At 38.5% G+C, this 22,048-nt stretch overlaps 1 protein-coding gene across 1 annotated transcript in view; it reads right to left on the bottom strand.

Moving 5' to 3' along the window:
* Positions 1 to 7,644, bottom strand: part of CDH2 (cadherin 2) — a 197,157-nt gene extending 189,513 nt beyond the window's left edge. The window contains exon 1 of the mRNA XM_011360390.2: positions 7,127 to 7,644. Within this exon, the coding sequence (XP_011358692.1) occupies positions 7,127 to 7,186 (60 nt within the window). The 5' untranslated portion in view covers positions 7,187 to 7,644. The remainder of the gene's footprint in view (positions 1 to 7,126) is intronic.
* Positions 7,645 to 22,048: the final 14,404 nt, after the last annotated feature.

The following is a 22,048-nucleotide window of genomic DNA, read 5'->3' as shown; positions in this document are numbered from 1 at the left end:
AGTTTCAAAGGTTTTTCCTGGTATATGTGCTCTTTGGAGTTATATGAATGAACTAATGACAATTACTAAAAATAAAATAAATCGTCAAATGTCTTAGAATTGCATATGTGCAAAAAAACTGAAAGGGCAACCTTTAGAACCATCACTGAAAGCAGTAGTACAGAAGTTCCATACATAATGCAACAGAAGAAAGCTGAATGAACTCAAAATTTATTTTAATAATAAGGGAAAAAGCCATTTCACATTTCCATTTCCAGTAATTTCTAAAATACTAAAGGTTCCAAATTACACCGTTAATTAAATTTTACTACTTCCTTAATCCACTAAAAATATTAAATAATATATCAGAATTAGGGATCTGGATATAAATGTTTTAAATCATGATGATAAAGTATATTTTTTAAAAAATTACCACAGAAACCAATATTAAGACTAAAATATATAGTTGTACATCACTACGTTACGGTTAAGTAAATTTTGTAATTAACATAAAAACCAATACTAAAATTACAATTTATAGAACTACATAAGCACATTACTCCCGTGTTTATCAGGGATTGAGCACTCCTCCAAATTACTCATTACGAATGCCATATTGTATTTATAACGGCACCTTCTTTTAAGTGGCTCAAGCTGTTTTAAAAGCATTATACATCTAATTCTCCCAATGCTTCTTGGGAAAAACCTAAGTTAAAGAGTTTACTTCATCTATGCAGTGAACCAGAACACCCTATACTAAATGTTCTTCTGTATCTCAAGTTCTAGATGTATCTCAAGTTCTCAGGTCCCCTTTACATTGCACTTTCACTATCGAAACAGATGAAAAATTAAATATGCGATCAGCCAAGAGAATGTAAGAAATATCACAGTGATTTAACCAACTAGTATAATTTCTCAGGCACAGATCACTCAGCACAGTGTGGTCATTCCACGCTACATTCCCTGCAACATGGAATCTTTTCTATTATTTAACTACCCATTAATTTAGCCAATCTTCCTTTGGATCCACTTATAGCTCAGCTTGCTATAGGTTGCTCTCAACTCAAGGATGTTCCAGTGTTAGTTTAGGTCATCTTCATCTTATTTCTACTCTGCTTGATAGTCTATTCTTCAGTTACAGCTTCTATCCATGGTCTTTGTCCCAATTTCTCTTCATTCTAAAGCCCTGAAATCCCACTGATTATTCTGGCTGTCCTTCTCTGTAGCTTTTCTAGGTACATGACTATGCCAAAAACATTGGCTGGTTTAATAATCATTTTCTTGACCCAGAACTAGAACTATAATGTTTTATTCCACACAGTAGGGGTTTTCAAATCTGACCATACATTACACCTTAATATGTTAAATCAGTTCCTTACGGATGGGTTTTTCAGAGATCAACTAATCCAATCTGTTGTAATTAAAAAGAGTGCTTTAATGCATATCCATATATATGTATAGACAACATGTGTACATCTTGGATACAGACATATCTGCAGAAAAATAGAGAAGGACTTAACTAGGTCAAAGGGCTATATCTTTAAAGCTGACCCACAACACTCTATTCAATGATTCTCATGGAGGATATCTTCTCTCAAAGAAACATAAAAGTATAAAAGTAATAAAATGAGTAATTTTTATTCCTAGTGTTACACTTCCTTTGCTTTAAGCCTAACTAGCCCCTCCTCCGCCCGCAAAAAAAGTTTACTTTTGGTGGTAAATGCAGCACAGTTAATGAAAAAAAATTATTTTTAAAAGTCAACCTTATAAAACATGCAGGACTTCTACCCTATCATATATGATGAACTACTGTTAATAACCCTAAAATCACATCCTACCATTGTATCTTAAAATCCTTGCATTCCAGGTGAAAAATTAAAGTCACTCCAAAATTTTGAAAAGGAGGCATATTTGGGATGTTTAAGCAGCCAGAAGATCACAGAACTTAAAAGTCCATTAGAGATCAACTAATCAAACCAGGTCCAAGATTTTACTACTGAGAAAAAGAAGTCATGAGAGTTTATGAGAGTAAACCACAGCTGGACCAGGTTAGAACCCCAGACTTCCTGCCCTTGACACTAGCTCTCGACTCTATGTAAGGGCAACTCATTTGCACAGAACAAAGTTATTATACTCTAGGTGCCCAAACCACCTTGGATAACACACACAAAGTTATCAATGAACTATCAATTGACACTTCATGCCAAACTGAGATAAATGTTCCAGGAGACACATATGTAGATAGTAAGTAGTTCTCAAAATACATGCTGTGTATGTATACATGTAACCCATATATATGGGTTGGGTACAATAAGAACAGTTGGAAGCTCAGACAAAGAAGCGTACTGTACTGAGTACTGAAAAGAAATAAAAATTAAACAGTATTTATATGTAACCTGAATTTTCCTTTTAAAATGGTATTATAACACAAATTGTAATTTTTATGACCAAATCCTTCCAAGTTCCCGTTTAGCTCCTTAATGAACCTTATTCCACCTACTTCGAACCTAGCACTTTATATATGTAGAAGATATACCTATTACTAAAACATTTATCTGCCAGATATGAATACAGTTGTTTAATTCAAATTTATCTACATTTAGTTAAAAACACAAAGACCAGCATCTGCTCAGATTAACTGATATAATTTGCTGAAAAATTCATACAAAATTAAGTTTTAGTAGGAAAAAAAGAGGAATGTGAGGCCTAACGATTTGTTGATACAAATTATGTTCCACTCATACTTCTTAACCCAACTTGAAAATAGTTAGGTTCTAGAAGGTGTACTAATGGCAAATATGAAATACTCAAATGACAAAATCCAAATTCAAAATCTATCACACTTTTTTAATGGTTGATAAAATTCACCATAAATCCATTCAGTGCTTAAATTTGATTACTTTTTGTATTTCAGTCAAAAGAACAAATCTGAATAATGTTAACTTGGGCAAAATGAGAGTGTATACACAAACACTACATTTCTTAACAGCTCTGATTTTTCTTTAAAATACCACTTGTCTAACTTGAGACGATCCCTTGGAAAGCAGAATGGGGATCTATCTGAGTTACTTAGAATTTTTTTAAAAGGTATTTTAAAACAAGATTAACTGTTACTTTAAGTCTTGACATTTCCCGATTAATAACCCTAAAGCTTAATGAAGCACAATAGATTTAAGAATTGAAGATTTTTCGTGAAAAAGGAAATTAGGGACAGTTTGGTGCAATACACTGTCACCAAAATAATCTGTTCCAAGAACGCTTTAGTCTTTACATGTAAATAGCATGAACTATCTAAAAAAATTTCCTCTTAAAATCTCAGTCCAAACTTTTAGAAGAATTTCAAAGCTGACTTTAACAAAGTAATGAAAGTCAAAAAGTGCACTCATTAAGTAAATTTTGAACTTGCGATTGAGGTCAAAAATTATGTATATGTAAATATATTAAAATATGTCATCTTTTAAAAATATGTCTATAAAATATTTTAGCATACACAAATTATTTTTCAAAACATACCTAGTATGCTTGCAATGCACCATCTATTAGTAATGACGACATGCTATAAGATAAAAGGGCAAAGATATGCATAACTATGTCCAATAAGTAGAATAAACTGTGAACATCATATTAATTATTCTTACTTCACAAGAACTTGGAACAAAGACACGTGAAAATCAAATAAATATACATATTTTATATTTAAAATTATTGCATCCCAGATTTTCCACAACCTAAAACACAGCTTTTTATATACATTTCATTTGTTGAATATTAATCTCTTCAAAGTTTATGCCTAAGTAGATAAAAAATCACATATGGTTTATGCATATTTTTTTTCACATGTCCTCATCCAGGGTTGAAAGCAGGACCTATGTGATAAGACTATGAACCTAGAGTCTCTATGCACATCACATTAAGGTGATGTCCTTGATGTGTCATATGTGTATTTAAATTACATCAACAGAGTTATGCAATTAAAATGTGAATTAGAAAAACAAACCAGGTTTCTAATCTATTAATTACTGGATAGGTAGTAAAATTGATTTTTTCCCTAATGATAAGTCTATTCATGTATTTGAAAGTCACCTGTATAATTTAAAAGGAAAGCCTATCATAACTTTGTGATTTCCTTTGATCAATGAAATTTAATGCTCAAATTCTACTTTTTTTAATGTCAAGGACAATGCCAATACCTTAAGTCAAAATGAGGAAGAAGAGAAGAAATCTTAAAGCTAAATATAATATGTAAAACTGACTAGAATATGTAAATCTAGGTGACAGAATAACAAAACTAAGAATCTCTCGAAGTGAAAAAAAGTGTTCAAAGTAAAATAAGATATACTGTTAAAAATTAAAGGCATAAAGTCCTTTGAATATTCAGTTATTCTTATTTAACTGGTCTGATAAAATAAGGTTGCCCTGTATCTCCACTAATAAGGTACTCAATCTTTTTTCTGCAACTTTAGGCTCTTTGGTTTGACTTGGAAAAAAAAAAAAAAAACCAGACTTTTCAAAGCAGATGACTGCAGAGGGGCCATTTTCACCTTGCAAACAGATCTTTGTTATTCTGGTGTGTAAAGCAGACCATTAGCACAAAGTCATTTCTAATCTCAGTTGTACAATCCACATGGTGCACATAACCCTAAAACTCATGTTGCATAAACTGCTCTGCTTCCACTCCTAATGACCTTGCAAATCATTCAATGTTACTGCATGACTTGCAGCCATGAATTAAAAGATCGCCAAACGACTTGATGACAAAGTTATAATTTCCCCTTTCCTGAAGGTTTATAAAAGTCGACATAACATCCTCTAGCAGAAACCGAGAAAGAACTTAGAATGGAAAAGATAAGTGTAATATCTGACGTTTATAAATGGCATTTTAAAAATTACTTAAAGAAAAAAGTAAATGACCTACAAAATTCACACCTGACTTCAAGGTAGAAAACGAAAGGAAATGAAATTGCTCCAGTGGTACCAGACTTAGTCCCATGATATTAATGACCACCAAATGTCTCCTCCTGTCCTAACTTCACTGTACAGTATTCAATTAAAACTTACTTTAAGATCAAAAAGTTAATGAACACACCATCTACTGCTGGACTCACGCTGAGGATATATTATGTTCATATTTTTTAGAAATAAGAGTTTTTGATCTATCGTATCTCCTTTGTTTAAAGAGAATCTGATGACCCCAGGATTCATGACTTTATCTTGCCTTTCCCTTAACTTCAAACACGTGAGATAGCACTTTTTTTCCTTCTTCCCCTTTGGCCTACCTCTTTTAACGAACCGCATTTTAAAAGAAAAAAAAAAAAAAAACAATAAATGAAGTAACAAGAGGTGAAAGAATGAGGAGTGTGCGCTCCAAGAATAAAGGGCGGTTTTATAACAGGAGGTACTTTTGTTAGCAAGTGACTGGCAGGTCTCCTCCCCCAAGTTAAAAGAAATTCCATCCACTCCCCAAAACGGCAGAGGCCAAAAATGTCTAGTCTAATAGTTCTGAAACCCCAGAATCAGAAGATAGGCAAGGGGGGCGGACTGGCCGGTGGGGGAAGGGGAGAAAGACCAGCAGGAGACGAAAGAACAAAAGCAGAAACCCAAGAAAAGAGAAAGGAACAACGGGAGCCGGGCGGCCAAAGAGCCAGTGGGAGGGAAAGAGCCGGAAAGTGGGAGAGCACGACCCGGGGGAGGAGAGCGTAGAGCGGATGGGGCTGGCTGCCGCTCTACGGCGCACCATGGACAGGGCTCCGCGCGGCCGCGGCCCTCACCCCTCTAGGGGATAGCGGGAGAAGGCGGTAAGAGACCACCGGCGCCGGCCCTGTCCCGCCCCTGGTGCTCGCAGCACGCCAGGCCATGACCCATGAAGACCATTGAGGGAGGGTGATCTGCACCATCTGTCCCTGCGTTGGGCGCCCCCGGCGCAGCCGCACTTCCGAGCCGCGCCCGCACTTTTCGGAGCTGCCACCGGCTGCCACCCCCCGCTTTGGTTGGTGCGCAATCCCTCCGGCGGACTTCCCGGGAGCCCCTAACCCCCAGTAAAGGCGGACGCGCTCCTTAACTGTAACCGCATCGGGACCCCACTGTCAGTGGGGGCAGACTCAGGACCCCGGCTTGGTCCCTTCACAGCACCGCGGTCGTGGCCGAGACGCTCGGCGTGTCTTCCCAGGACCTGGCTAGCGGCCCGGGAGGGGCCTCGGGGCATCATCCGAACAAATGCCGCAGGAAAGTTAGGCGGTCAGTCGGGCTGGGGAACGGCGGCGCAGAGTGGCGAGAGAGCATGCGACCTGCCTGGAGCAGGTGCTTCCTTTTGCGGAGGAGTCTACTACTACTGATTCCCTGAAAGGCTGGCTGGCAATCTCCCGAAGGCGTGAAAAGTGCGGAGGCTCCTAGCGAAGGCGCCCCCAGGGCGCACGCAGGGCTGAAGCAGCCGGACCAAGGGAGAGGAATAACAGCCGACTAACGGAACTTTTCCTCTCCCGGCGGGATAAGGGCGTGTGGGCCAGGAGCTAGGTGCTGAGGCGCCGATCCGCATAGACTCCTCTAAGGCAAGGGGCGAGGTTTTCTTTCAGTGGGACCGACACTGCAAATTGTGATGGCAAGAGAACAGGAACAGGAGGCAACTCTGGGCTGGGGTAAAGACAATAGGACAGTAGAGCCCTCCGGCACCGGGAGGCGCGCGGGTGCCAGGGTGGGGTGGGGTGGAGGCAAGTCCCGTAACTAAGACACCAGACTGAGAATTGCTACTGCAAAAATAAACAGCGAAAAAAAAATTGGAACAAAGTGCAAGGAGAGGGGAGAGGTTTGTAGAAAACTGCAAAACCGGAGTGTTATCCTTCCTACCTCGCCCTTCTGCTGCCTAGAGACACCTCGCGTGAGCTCTCCCTACCCCGAGGGAGGTACAGAGGGGGCCCGCGATCGGCCTCTTCGGGACTCGCTAAGAGAGGCATGGGAGACCAGCCAGCAGCTGCAGCCCTGCCCCTGCGCCCGGCCCGAACCTCGTGTCTGCGCAGCTCACCGCCGCGCGGTGCGGCACCTCCCTCCGGGGTGCGCAGCCCGGCCCCGCAGCGGCGCGGGGAACAAAGGGACCCAGCGCCGCCCGCCCCACCCCACCCGACCCGTTGTCCGGCCCGCGGGGACCTCTGCGTACCTGAAGCAGAGCCGCCAGCAGCGGCAGCAGGGTCCGCGGCGCTCCCACTATCCGGCACATGGAGGCGGAGAGGGGCCGAGCGAGGAGCCGGAGGCGGCGGCAGCAGCGGCAGCACCAACAGCGGCGCGGAGAGACGGCCCCAGGCAGTTTCAACCCCCTTCCCCTCCCCACCCCACCCCCTTCTCCGCTACTCTCCTCTCCCCGCCAATGGAGAGAGAGCTGATGACAAATAGCGGGACGCTGAGTCTGCGGAGTCGCACCAGGAGTAATAAAACAGACCAAGAGATCAAGGGGCCGGGGAGGAGGCGGGGGAGAAGGCGTGCGTGCGTGTGTGTGTGCGCGCGTGTGTGTGTGTGTGCGTATGTGTAGGCGGCCGCGGTGGCAGCGCAGGAGGTTCTGCTCTGGCCCAAAGCTCAGCAGAAGCCGGGAGAAATGCAGGCGGCAGCGGGGATCTTGGCCCGTGTAGGATGCGAAGGTGGAAGTGCAGCGGCTGGTGCTCCACTGGAGCTTCGCAACGCGAGGTTTCGGGCTCGAGGTTTTGCTTCCTCTGGGTCCCCTCTCCAGGGCCGCTCGCCACGACGAAGACGCCAGGGAGAGCGCCGCGGGGAGGGCGCTCCGTGTCTTGCGCGCTGCGCCCACAAAGGACAGCAGTCCTGCCGCCCGGCGTCTCTGCTGTGTGGGGGCTGAGGGCAGCTTCTTTGCTCCCCTTTCCGGTCCCCGGGCGAGTTGGAGACTGTTCTCTGGCCTTGGCCGCGCGGAGGTGAAGCCAGGGGTCGGCGTGGCCGCTACCGCCGCGGTTCTGTCCCGCGAAGCTGCTGCCGCGGCTAAACCTGCTGCCTGCGCGCCCGCACCCGCCCGCCGGTTCTCGCCCCGCGCTGCTCACTGCGCGCGCCGCCCCACCTCGCGCTGCCGCCGCCGCCTGCGCACCCCACTCGGCCTCTGCGAGCGCGACCAGGGCGAGCCACTGCTACGGCCGCCGCCGCTCTCCCCGCGCTCGCCGCACGCGCTGCCCGGCTGCGCGGCCCGCTCCCCTCTCCTATCCCCTCCCGCTGCTGCCGCCGCCCGCCCTCGCCCCCGCCTCTCTCCTTCACTGTGCCTCCCCTCCCGCGTGGTGGCCAATCGGAGGCGACTAAGCTGCAGTGGTAACCGGCCGGATCCACGGCAGCCGCCCGCCCCCGCCCTGCCTAAGCGCCCCGTTTTTTGCTGCAGCCCACGGGGGGTCGCCGGAGGGAAACCAAGGGTTCGCAGAGCTCCGCTCGGGCAGGTGGAGGGGCTGCGGGAAATAAAATAACTTGCGCGTGAACTTGATTGGTGGCAGGTTTCTCTTTGGACCACGATGGGGATTTGGAGATTAGGAATCGGGAGGCATACCTCCTTGGTAGCCGAACGCACACTTCTGTGTTTTGTCGTTCTTTCGAGATAGATTATTTTTCTAGGCCAGGGCAGACACAGCAAACTAGCGACGCAGGCAAAGCCTATCCTGTCCATTGTTGTCTGAGGCGCTTGCCTCCAGCCACCTGCGGGCCGGCAGGACGGAGGCCGCGGCTCCTCTCTGGTGCTGGTTCCTCTCTCATCTTTGCGGATGTACCGGAACGGCCCAAGTTTGTGTTCTTGTTTTGTTTTCTTTTGTTCCCTCTGGGAGTTTGAGAGTGCCTGTTATTTTATTTGAAGTCTCCGTTTTATATTTCTACTCATTAGTGGTACAGTTCACATTTTTTAGGAAACAATTTCAGGGACTTGACCTCCACCCGACACCCCTACCCCCACCCCCACAACAGTAACAACAACAGTGAAAAAAGAAAAGAAAAAGAAGGCAGGAAGCAACCTAAAAGCCAGAACTGGGCGTGAAAATAGGATTATCTAAAAAGATAAAATAACTGATGCAGAGTTCGCACCAAGTAAAGGATTTTAATTCCTTCTTTTAAGACATGAACTTGGAGTGGAACAAAAAGTGAGAGACTTTACAAGTTTGGGTTACAAGCATTTGTGGAATGGAGGGAGGGGTGAAGAGCAATTGATTTTAGCAAGGTAATTTTTTCCAGAACTTTTCTTTTCTCAGGTTTTACAGGTAAATAAAAATATCGGTTTTATCTAAGCGTTTCAACACTTTGGAGGTTATCAAACTCCCTTTCATTTAGTGAATATGACCTTTCCGCTTTGGGTAACTGAAGTATTAACATTATTCGAATCTAAGTTTCAGAGTCATTTAAGAACTTGCTGAATCTCTAAAAATCAAGCACTAATTTCTTTGACATAAGTGATGCGACTTTTAATAATGTACTATTTCTAGTTAGGCTTTTTAAAATGTAATATTTATAGGGACACTTATTCAATTTTAATTAAAACAATATTGTAGGCCATATTTTAATGAAACTCAAAAATATTTCCTGGCTTTTTTCTCAAAAGAATAAGGAAGGTCATGTTAATTTAAAGACCAAAGGCTCGGCTTTTTCTTTTTTTTCTCTCTTCTTTCGTGGATATTATTGTCACACTATTGCTAATCGGTATAAATCTTCTCCTTGCAATAGAATATAAGTTCCATTTTCAAGGAGTCATGCATAATAGTAAAACATTCAGTAGCAATATGGGGATATAGTTTGTTGTACTCCAAAGTGGGATTTATAGATCCTATCTCCATGCTTAAGAATTAAATTGTGATCCTGGACCTGAGGCCTTACCATCCTCAGCACTCCCAGCATTAGTCATTGATGTTCATTGCCATTGTGATTAAACATTTAAACATCATTCCCCTAATAAAATAAACTCTTTTTATAACTTCAAAATCTGCTTTAGAATGCTTGTTATTCAACTAATTCTCTGATTCCAATAATTTTTGATCATACAGGTAAGCACTTGCTTTTTTTTTTTTTGGTCCAGCTTACATGCCTCTCACTCTTCAGTGGGTGTAAATTGCTTTGGAATCTTGCCTGGGTTTAACCTGATCACATGGTCAGCTAAATTTTGCTAATCAACCCTTTATCAGAGGAAGGAGTAGCCTAGTCTAAAATCATGTTATTGGAGACTGTGCATTCATTTGATGTTAATAAAAGTAGATTTAGTGTTGACTTTGGCACCTAACACAACTTTACTTCCATTGCACCACACTTGATAATCTAATGGGGCCATTCATTTCTCCAGGCAAAAGGGGAGCAAACTCAGATTTTCAGCCTCTACTCAAAGCAGTGCCAATCTGAAGACTAACTTTCCATCAGCCTGCAGAAGTACAGGGCTGTTGGGGACTTGGCAGTGACCAAGAGAAACAATAGGTAGGTGGTGGAGGAAGAGAGGAGAAGACAAGAAAAATAATAATAACAAAAACTAAGGCTGGGCTCATATACCTAAAATCAGCCTAATCCCTTATTTCTGACCCAGGGGCTGCTGCTGATTTACTACAAGAGGTGTACAAATGAATATGTGCACCAAGCATTGTGGAAAGATTGAATAAATGATGTCTCCTGCACATATAGCCAGTTTTCATAGGTATGTGATGCTATCATGATTCATTTCACACATTCATTTCAAAGTAAATCATAATACTTTGTTCTGATGTGTCTTTTCAACAAGAGGTGCTAAATGTACAACTACATCATCTGTATAAAAGGGTCCTCACTTTGGAAACAAATGCCATAGAGTAGTAGTCTATCTGTAGCAGCACCCCTACACGCACGCGCACACACACACACACACACACACACACACACACACACACACATATGCACACGCATGTCCTTTCAAAGCAGGAACCACACTTGTCTCTACTTCTGACACCCAGCTAAGAGTTCTTTCCAAATATTGAATGAAGACCCTCTTCCATATGTCCTCCTTCTTTCCTAACCTCTAGGACAAGCTAGGATTGTCCCTTCTCCCTTAGGAAGTATTCTTCATTTAGCAAGTTTCTCCCCAATCAGCATTAGTTCATTAAAGCTGATAGTCCCTGGGTAATACACGTTTTACAGAGTTATGAAATTTTCTAAATGAAACTTAAACACAGTCTATGAGACTCCCCTCATTTTACAGGAACACAGGCTTAACAAGGTGCATAAGGGTATCAGCTGATAAGTAGGGACCCTCGATGGGACACAGGCTCTCTACCTAGACTCTGACCTTGTCTCTTTACGTGATTCTAGGAAGTCCATGTTAACTTTAGAAAGTTCAACTACAGTTGACACTTGAACAACACAAGTTTGAACTGCACAGGTCCATTTATACATGGATATTTTTCAAAAAGTAGTCCTTTGTGTCCAAGGTTTTTATATCTGTGAATTCAACCAAATGCAAATAGGAAATAGTATTTTCACGTTCCAAACAGCAATTTCTCAATCTTGGATTCCCTACCAGATCAAAAATACTGTATTGGATCTGTGGTTGATTGAATCACAGATACCAAAGGCCAACTGTAGAGTCAAGGCCAACTATAAAGTCTAAAGTTATACATGGATTTTTGACTACACGGAAGCTGGTGCCTCTCACCCCAGAGTTGTTCAAGGGTCAACTATATATGGAATGAGAGGGAGGTTTAGGAGAAAGAAAAAGAAAATTCAATGACACTGAGGATTTTTCCACTGTTTCAGGCATTTTGTTCTTCAAAGTACAGTAGTCCCCCCATTATCTGTCGTGGACACGTTCCAAGACCCCCAGTGGATGCCTGAAATCTTGAACAGTACCGAACTCTATGTATATTGTTTTTTCCTATACATGCATACCCGTGATAAAGTTCAGTTTATAAATTAGGCACAGCAAGAGAGTAACAGCAATAACTAATTATAAAATAGAATACTTATAACAATATACTGTAATAAAAGTTATGTGAGTGTGAACTTTTTCTCCTCTCTCTCTCTCTCTGATAACCAGTCTGATAACCCATCTGGCTATTAGGTGACTAATTGGTAGGGAGCATATACAGCATGGATACACTTGACAAAGGAATGAGTCACATCCCAGGCAGTATAAAGCTAGACGGCTTAAGATTTCATTGCGCTACTCAGAATGGGTCACAATTTAAAACTTATAAATTGTTAATTTCTGGAATTTCCTCTAATATTTTTGGACTATGGTTGACCACGAGTAACTGAAACTGTAGAAAGTGAAACCACAGATAAGGGGGGATTACTAGATGTGTAAGATTGGAGACATAACTGCTCTTCTTTCTGCTGGTCTCCGTGCTCATGTACCTTTCTCAGTGTCATCATCTCACCATATTTAGTATGATTCCAGCATTTCAAAATCCTTATCTTTGGTACAACCTGGCTGTAAAGTACAAGCCAGCCATTCATCTGGAACTCACCCAGAGAAGCCATGATTTGTTCCAATACTAAAAGAAAAACCTGGCTTTTATTATTTTTTTAAAATATACTTTATTTGGAAATATTATTTACCTTTTTTCTTTCTTTTTTAGCACTTGAAAATCAAACAATGTTTTCATGGAAAATATAACCAAGGGAGTAACTCAAAGTACATATGGTCAAGTAAGAGTCAAGGGTGAGTTTCTAAATATTTCTAACGCTCTTTTTTTTGTATCTTCAAAATGTAGAAAAAATATACCAGTATTTCTTAAGAAAGCCTGATATGAACACAGTGGAGCATAGTAGGGACTTAGCATTTTATTTATATCCTTATTAAATATGCTTATTTTCACTGAGGATTTGGATCAGTTACCCAAGAATCTTAGTGAAGGCTTTTCTCATCTCCTCCAGTTCGTCTGCAATTAAAAAATAAAAAAATTGTCTACGGCCATGAACGTGCTCGATCTGGTCTGATCTCAGAAGCTAAGCAGGGTTGGGCCTGGTTAATACTTGAATGGGAGACCTCCTAGGAATACCAGGTGCTATAGGTATTAAAATATAATAATAATAAGTAAATAAAATCAAGGCTTTTAATCAGAGTTTTATTTGAGAGGCTCAAATTTTACAGACCAATACAAAATTACTAATGTAAAAATAGCTGAGTCAATAATCGACAGGCTAAAAAAGTAATAAAAATTTGGTGGCTATATAAGATGCAACAAAAAAAATGTAAGAATATAAAAGTATAGGAAAAATATTGTCAATATTAACATATTGCTCTTTTTTTGAGTTATCTCATAAGTTGATAATAGTAAGACCAGGACTAAAGCTTATTTTACTTAGAACTTGTCTCCTGTGAACCTGGCCCTTGTCGTTTCTTGAACCATTTTTTTGTCTGTGTTCCCCAAGTCTAGTTTTCATAGTTGATTTCATGAGTCTGCTCAAAGATCATCTGTATGTGAAAAAATAATATTTTCATGATATTTAAGAAATCTACCTTCTGCACCAGAAGCACAGGTATTTATGGGGTAGCAGCAGCACTTTGGATTACTTAAAAGTCAGAAGGCCTATTTCTCAAGACAAATGTATCTTCAGAAAAAAAAAAAATTATACTGAAGAATTTGGTAACATTTAGTTGTGCCAAACTTTTGCCCCTGTGGCCTTTTAAAAGCAAATATCTGCCTTCTGGAAAGTATTGAAATACAGCTGTCAGTGTTTAGAGGATAGTAAAACATATTTAGTATCTGAACTTATACTAGCTGTGCCCTTTCGTGCAGTGAATATTGAGGCAGTTGGTAGAGAATTTCTTAGGCTCAGGACACCAGCATTCTCTTCCCAGGTCTATGGCTGGCTGAATTATCTTAAATACATCACTTAATTTTTACATGTTTTCTCATCTGTAGAATAGAAATAATTCCACTTTTCTCACAGAAATACTGAGATGACTAAGAAAAGAATGTTGGTAAAGCCTATTTAGTTCCTTCAAGGGAAATTCTAGATAAATACGTGGAATTCTTTAAGGCTGTCTGGATCAGAAGAGGAATGATTATTTGGTTCCTAAAGTTGAGTCATATTTTAATGATATGGCACAACCTAAAAACCATCAAGTGCTTATTAAATCTTTGTCCTTTTTTTCAGTTATCCACAAAATTTGAAAATAACATATTTATCTTTCCCTGACAAAGGTAACACTTGTTTATGCATGGACATTTCATAAAATGCTATTCAGTTAAATAATCACTGTAAGTACCATAATCATTCATATATGATTCCTTATATTGCAGTACTATCTGGGAAGATACAGTCTGAGTTTTCTTTTTAAACAGTGAATGTAAAAAAATCAACAATAATTCCATTTATTACAAAATTTATAATGTATGTCACTGTGATCTATTCTTTACATAGCTCAAAGGAGCTGAGTGATTATCACAAATAAGCATTATCTTTCTGGGTGGTCTATTATTTTGAGTCATCCTTGAGAAAGATTTTTTAAAAACATATTTGCAGAAGATGGGAATATTCTCACTTCTAAAGTTGTTATGACAGCCAATAATAAACATTTATTTGCATTCAAAAACTAATTTATCCAAGCCATATGAAATTTCAAACTCTTTGATGCTCACTAGGACATACAATGTCTCCAGGTGAGGTAAGAGTACTTTAAAGTGTCTGCTCATCAAGACAATGAGGGAAGGGACAAGCAGAGGAGGGACAAATGAATACAACTAGACATCAGAAGAAGGGAAAGACAAAAGCACCTGAGGTTTGTTCTCTCTAATGAGAGAAGGGGCTAACGATGTACACAGAATGCAGACTATGACCAAACTACAAGATAGGGGCAAGGCCATAATCTTAGCAATTGCTCAATAAATACTCGTTCAGTTTTAGGAGTGAGTCATGCCAGGAATAAAAAAGGGAGACATGGAATTTGGACAAGAGCATCAGTACAGCCTTTCAGCATCCAGAACAGATAGGAAGATCCACACAACAGGGCAACTGATAATTAAGAGTCCCTGCAGGGCAGCTCAGTCTGTCCTCTCCCAGATATATGTGCACATCTCTTAAGAAGTGCAAGTCATCTCTGACAGAAAGTTTTACTCTGAGATGCTTGCTGGTGGGGTTGTGTGCTGCTGTTCTCAGTTCTCAAATCGTTACCTCAACAAATATTAAAAACCTGTTACACTTTTAAAATCACCCTCTTATTTTTGTGAAGGTGGAAATTATGTAAAATGACTCTTTGTAGTTCATAGCCTCTTTTTTTAGTCAAAAACAAGCATTAGTGATATGTTAATGAGATGTCTAAGCTTTAGCTGAAGAAGATGCATGTTGACATCTTTATTTTATTTTTTCTTATTTTCTAGAACTTGGGATTTTTGGGGGGTATAGAACTTCACAGATTATTATTTTCTTATCTCTGTCGTTCTCCCACCTCCTTTCTTTCTCTTAAATAAATTTTCTGGGAGATTTCTTTAGCTTTATCTTCTAGCCTTTCTGTTGAAAATTTGGTCATATTTTTGATTTCCAAGAGCTTTTGGTTGTTCTCTGATGGTTTCTTCCATAGAAACATGTTCTTGTGTTTCATGGATGTGAGAGCTTCTTTTCTCTCTTTATATATTGTTTAAAGTTTTCTTCCTCTCCTGACATCATGTTGGTTTACTGTCTGCTGCTTTTCTTGCAGAGTTATTTAGTATGCATTTTAGAATCTCACTTAATCCTCCCAGTTTTCAATAAACCGTCCTATCTAGCCTCAGCTTTGTTTGGGCCAAGTGAGTTCAGAGCCTGTCACTAAGACTTTCTTCAAGAACCTTCTTCTCAGAATGTCTTCTAACCCACTGTCCTCTCACACTGGCATGAAACGGGTTGTTACTCCCTGGCTTATACTAGATGCCTCCTGGGACTGGTTTCTGTACTGTAGAAGTTTACAAAGAACACTGCACTCTGTGGGTGCCTTAACCTTACATATCTCTATCCAGATTTAATCGTGACTTTTTCCTTGACAAAAGAAAGAAAGAGCCCTAGGTGATTTTTTGGAGGCTGGATGACTACTGATAGTTTTTCCCTATCAGTGGGTCATCTACCCCTTCCCAAGGGTTAGATGCACATGTCATCTACCCCTTCCCAAGGGTTAGATGCACATGTCTCAACTCAGACCCATGCCCCTGGGGGCAGTTTAGGGTTTCCATTGTAACTCATTCCTTCCTGAAGTTAATGAAAGCCCCCTGCCCCGCTTCTCCGTGTTCTATGAGAAACAGTGTCCCCTCCACAGGTTATCTAGTCCCAAATCATTGTTTAGGCCCTAGAGTTTTCAACTTAAAAAAAAAAAAAAGAAGAATCTAAATGCTCTGTCCTCAACATGATATAATAATAGTTATAAAAAACCATTTTGAAAGTTTTACCACATTATGTTGAAACAAACCATGGAGATGTATTCACCCTGTGTTCATTTGTATTCACACTAGCTGAAACAATCCAGAATGAAGTACTTATTCGTATAATATGGATAGATTCATATTTCCAGTAAATAATAATGAAATAAAATTTACAATATTGGTAATCTAAACCTGAAATTTGGAGTAGATGAGATTGAAACACCTCAGTAACAACGACATTTAGCGTAATTATTGTCACCATCTTTTTTCTGATGTTGTACTGTTTATGAGTGCTAAAATGTCTTAGAAAAAGACAGCTATCATTGGGGGCAATGTATGCTATTAATGTATGTGAACCTTTAGGTGACTTCACTGTCCTTTGCCCCAAATATTGTGACAAGTTCTTGGTGGGAGAGTTCATTAATACCTTACCCACTAACAGTCCTGCTGTTGAAAAATCGCTGATTGAATCTTTAATTCCTCTTCATTTTCACTTAGTATAGGTCTTCTATTATTCATTTGAAGTCTTACGAGGTTGAATTTCATCATCTTGTTATTCAACAATGTGTCATCACTTCACCTTATAAGAATTTATAGAGATTTTATACAAGTGATGATTTCAAGCTTGGAGTTAAAAAGAGATATTACTATCCATTTAACAGATGCATAGACATCATTCGCTCTTTCACCAAAAGAATCAGTTCCAAGAAATGTATCTCTCTGCTTAGAATATCTAGCTTACCTTTCAGTAAAATCGAATAGGTTACTACTTGCTAGTAAGAACACATTTACTAACATGCAGATGGAAAACAAAACACTTCTTTTTAATTATAAAGGAAATACTCTTAAAAGATGGTGACTTTTTAAAAGATTGTGTCCAAATTGGAGATTTATCTGAGAGTGAGAACAAAATACCAGACCAACGCCCCCAATTTTTTCCATTTACCCGTAGCTCTACGGACGACAGGCAGACTTTTAAATCAGCTCTGTACAGACTGTAGAGTTTATGGGAAAAGAAACAATGGGGCAACTGACAGGCTGGTGGGACAGAGAATGATGATGAGCTGGAGCAGGGCCCTTAAAGGATTCAATGAGATTTTTATATTGAATGTGTCTGGCAAAAGCTAGCGATGAACAGATGATGAGCTCATATAGCTCCTGCCTTAAGGAAAGCAGATGCCTTAGATATGAATAAGCAGGAAAGTCTTCAGTTTGGTCAGCAGAGCCTAGAAAGGATAATCCAAGACCCTGGCTAAAATCTTTAAGATGTCCCCCTGTAGAACATGTTTTTTTTTCTTGATTTTTTGGTTTGTTTTTAAGAATCACAAAATTAATCCAGTTGCTTGCATGTGGTACACCTTTAAGAAATCCCTTTGCATTCCTCTATAAATTCTTCAGTTCAGGTTCTGGATAATATCTCCCATAATCAATATAGCAAAATTGTATTATCAAAGTGAAAGTAAAAAATGTATTTGCTATTTTCAGTTTTCCAAAATTATTGCTTTTTAAAAAAAGTTTGTATTTAAAAAATCTTCATTCTCTAAGACAGAAATCCACAACCTTTTTGGTCACCATGGACCAGTGCTCCTATGAGATGCCTGATGATCTGAGGTAGAGCTGAGATGATCTGAAGTAGAGCTGAGGTAGTGATGCTAGCGCTGGGGAGCGGATGCAAATACAGATGAAGCTTCACTTACTTGCCTGCCACTCACCTCCTGCTGTGTGGCCCAGTTCCTAACAGGCCGCTGCCTGGGGGTTGGGGACCCCAGCTCTAAGAGTACAAAACAGGTATGGTCCTCCAAAATGTTGCATTTATGTTAAACAACCAATATTATAATTAATATTTTTTCCAGAAGTCAAATTCTTAAATCTTTATGCAAAATTTTGAACATAAAAACATTTACATCCTTATTTACCATCTTCCCAACTTCTATTTTCGCTTAAATATATTTGCCTTTGACCACAATCTTCTTCACTAAGCATTTCTCCAAAACTCATAGGTGAATAGTTTCTTAGCTTTCTGACTGATGCTGTATTTAAAAATCTGTATTTATTCTGAGTCAGTTTACAATACCTTAAAAACAAGCAAGAAAAAGAAAGTAGGGAAGGAATAAGTGGAGAGGAAAGAACAAAAAAACACTCAGTTATCCACATGTTGAATTTTTCTATGCTTTGATTAAATGCCTAATCCTAAAAGGGGTGTGGTATGACCTGTTTTTTGAACCAGTCATTAGGAGGTGCTCACAGTTTAGAACAAACTCTTCACATCTTTAAAGCTACTTACCATCTAGTTTTCATGTTTTGTAGAACTTTAATTTTAGAAATTTTTAATTTTAGAAATTTTACTTCGCTGGAACTTAAAACTTGTAAAAATTGTCAAGCTGACAGCTCTAAAAACTGAAGTCATCCAATTAGTCCAAAAAACAAAAGTTTCTGTGGCATCTATCATGGAACACCAATAGGCTTACAGACAAACACATCAGGTTAAAAGGAAAACACATGTTGGAGAAGGAACAACTTCTCATATACTTTGCCTTCACAGAGACGTAATTGATGATAATTGGTATAAGGCAGTGGTCTTCAGGAAGTTTTCCCAAGGTTATATCTAATTTTGTAAAATAGAAGGTTATATATGTATCTGGAATGTTTCTCCTGGGTAGAGTCAATTTTCATAAGGCACTTTCATAGCTGTTTATTATGGACACCATTCAAAATGTTAACTATCCATTATGTTTCTGCCATTATTGCTTTTTTATTTGCCATAACAGACCCACATGGGCTACTTGACAAATGTTTGGCACAAATATGAACATGCATGGAACAAAGACTAAGGACAAGTAAAGCTACCAGGAATGCTTGGTAGATTAGGTTTCCATTGTCGCTAGGGCACTGTTTTGAGGAAAGGCTTTTAGTCTAATTATTTGTAAAAAAAAAAAACTATATATATATATATATATATGTAGATAGATAGATAGTTAAGAGGGTGTTGTACTAGTACTAGAATTTTAGAATACTGTGCATAAATTACTTAACTGATTTAACAATGGATTCAATGATCTTGTGTCAATTACCAAGTTAAGTGTGACAAACACTGAAACCAAATATTTTTTTTAAATTTCCACATTGAAGGAATTCAATGCACAAAATTTAAAAATTGTACAACTGATAAATACAGCTAATTAAAAAATATTGTTACTTAGAGTTACCTTCTGGCCAATAGTAACATTTATTTTACTTTTTCATATCTTTGGCACCTAACTCAAAACCCAGGTATATTTAGCCTGCACTGCATTATGTAGATCATGACACCTACTGGCAGCATAGGGTTTTGCACCCTAGTTCCATAAGACACTGAATCCCCTGGTTCACCCCAGGTAATTTCAAATTTATGCTCATAATATGAGTCGGCATTAACCTTTACTGGAAAAAAATTATATCTTGAAGCATGACTATAAGTTCAGATAAGCTAAATTAAGCTGTGCTAACAGATTCCCTAAAACTCAAGTGGCTCAAATTAACAAAAGTTTAATTCTTGCACATAGTACATGTCTATTGCAGATTTTTAGTGATGAAAAGTGCAAAGTGAAGATTCAATTTCACATCCAACCCCATCATTAAATACTAGACTAATGTCCCAAGAGTATTCACTAATTGATTTGGAATATATTTTTCTATCCATTGATCGGGGTCTTTCTGTATTTGCATCAGCTCCATGCTACTTAAATTGTTAAAGCTTTATAATACATTATATCAGAATATTTATCTCTTCTTATTTTTTTAAATCTGTTATTCTCACCTGATATTTCTTCCAGAAAAGTTTAGCATTATTTTGTTAAATTACTCCAAATCACATTTAATTTTTATTTGAGTAGCGTTAACTAGCAATTAATTTGGTAATAAATAATATCTGTAAAATATTGTTTTCTCTTGAAAGTCCATTACATTTCTTGAAAATATTTATAATGTTCTTCATATGTTAAATGGTGTTTATTATAATAAATATTTGAGATTTAATATTTTTGTTGCAACAATGAGATTCTTTATGTAATTTTATTTCCACATTTGCTATTACCTGCATATGAACATGCTATTGTTTTTGAATTTTCTCTTGTAATAAATAAAAAAATAATAATTGTATACTTTTGCTATGAGATGTCATTTTGGATTTTGTTTAGATGAATCACTGTTCTTTGTGTCTTGTATTTAAATCTCTTAGTTCTGTGTCATGTCTTTTAGCATTGACTAAAGCCTTCTAATAAGGATGTTAGATATCATTTTCCCCCCACATTTAATTCCAGTCTCCTTTGGCTTTAAACATTAGAAAGGTATGATAATGACTATTTTTAAGTCATGTTTATGGCTTATTATTTGCTAATGGTGTTTTCAATAATTGTTACTGTTGAATTATTTCAGTGCCTTATTCAAATGTATGATTATGATTTTCTTAATTGACCTAATAATTGAATATCGTAATAAATTACATAATATTGACTCTTTTTGTATTTCTGAAATAAATCCTACTTGATTTTTTTGGTAGTGTCAAGTTCTAGTTCTAAGATTTATTTATGACTTTAAAATTCGATATTCCCTTGGAGATATGTTGACTTTTTCTTCTATTGATATTCTCATCAGCATTTGATATTTTATTTTTAAAAGTACTGTTATATTGTATTTATCAATTATAATTTTATTTGATATTAGCTAATCATGTTGTTAGACATTTGTTTTTATTCTAGTTGTTAAATATTTGGAAATATTTCTTAATTTTTTAAATTTTCTATTAATTTTGTTACCTAATTCCTTCTTTATATTATTTTAGTTTTTTTATTTTAATTTTTTAAAATAATTTTTTATGTCCAATTACAGTTGGCATACAATGTTATATTAGTTTCAGGTATAGAACATGGTGATTATACATTTATATATCTTAGGAAGTGATCTCTCCGATTAACTTAATACCCATTTGATACCATACATAGTTATTACAATATTATTGACTGTATTCTATATGCTATACTTTACATCCCCATGACTATTTTGCAAATACTAATTTGCACTTCTTATTCCCTTCCCCTTTTTTCACTCCTCCCCCATCATCTTCCCAGCTGGCAACCATCAAAATGTTCTCTGTATCTATGAGTTTGTTTCTGTTTTGTTTGTTTATTATGTTCTTTAGATTCCACATGTAAGTGAAATCTTATGACATTTGTCTTTCTTTGTCTGAATTATTCTGCTCAGCATAATATCTTCTAGGTCCATTCTTGTTATTGCAGATGGCAAGATTTCATTCTTTTTAATGATTGAATAATATTCTATTGTATATATGTACCACCTCTTCTTTATCCATTCATCTATTGATGGACACTCAGGTTGCCACCATATCTTGGCCATCGTAAATAATGCTGCAATGAACATATGGATTCACATGTCTTTTCAAAGTAGTTTTTTGGGTTTCATCAAATAAATACCCAGAAGTGTCTCTTGTTATAGCCATTGTTTTAAAGTCTATTTTGTCTGATATAAGTATTGCTATCCTGGCTTTTTGTTTGTTTCCATTTTCATGAAATATTTTTTCTACCTTTTACTTTCAGCCTTTGTATGTGTCTTTTGATCTGAAGTGACTCTCTTGAAGGCAGCATGTGTAAGAGTTTTGTTCTATCATGCTTCAGCCACCTTATGTTTTGATTGGAGCATTTAATCCATTTACATTTAAAGTAATTGTTCATAAATAGTAGTTATTGCCATTTTATTATTCATATTGTTTATCCTTT

The sequence above is a fragment of the Pteropus vampyrus genome, unplaced genomic scaffold (genome assembly GCF_000151845.1).
Source record: "Pteropus vampyrus isolate Shadow unplaced genomic scaffold, Pvam_2.0 Scaffold55, whole genome shotgun sequence".
Taxonomy (NCBI): domain Eukaryota; kingdom Metazoa; phylum Chordata; class Mammalia; order Chiroptera; family Pteropodidae; genus Pteropus; species Pteropus vampyrus.
The sequence above is the reverse complement of the archived record's forward strand: the minus strand, read 5'-3'. Positions and strand labels throughout refer to the sequence as shown.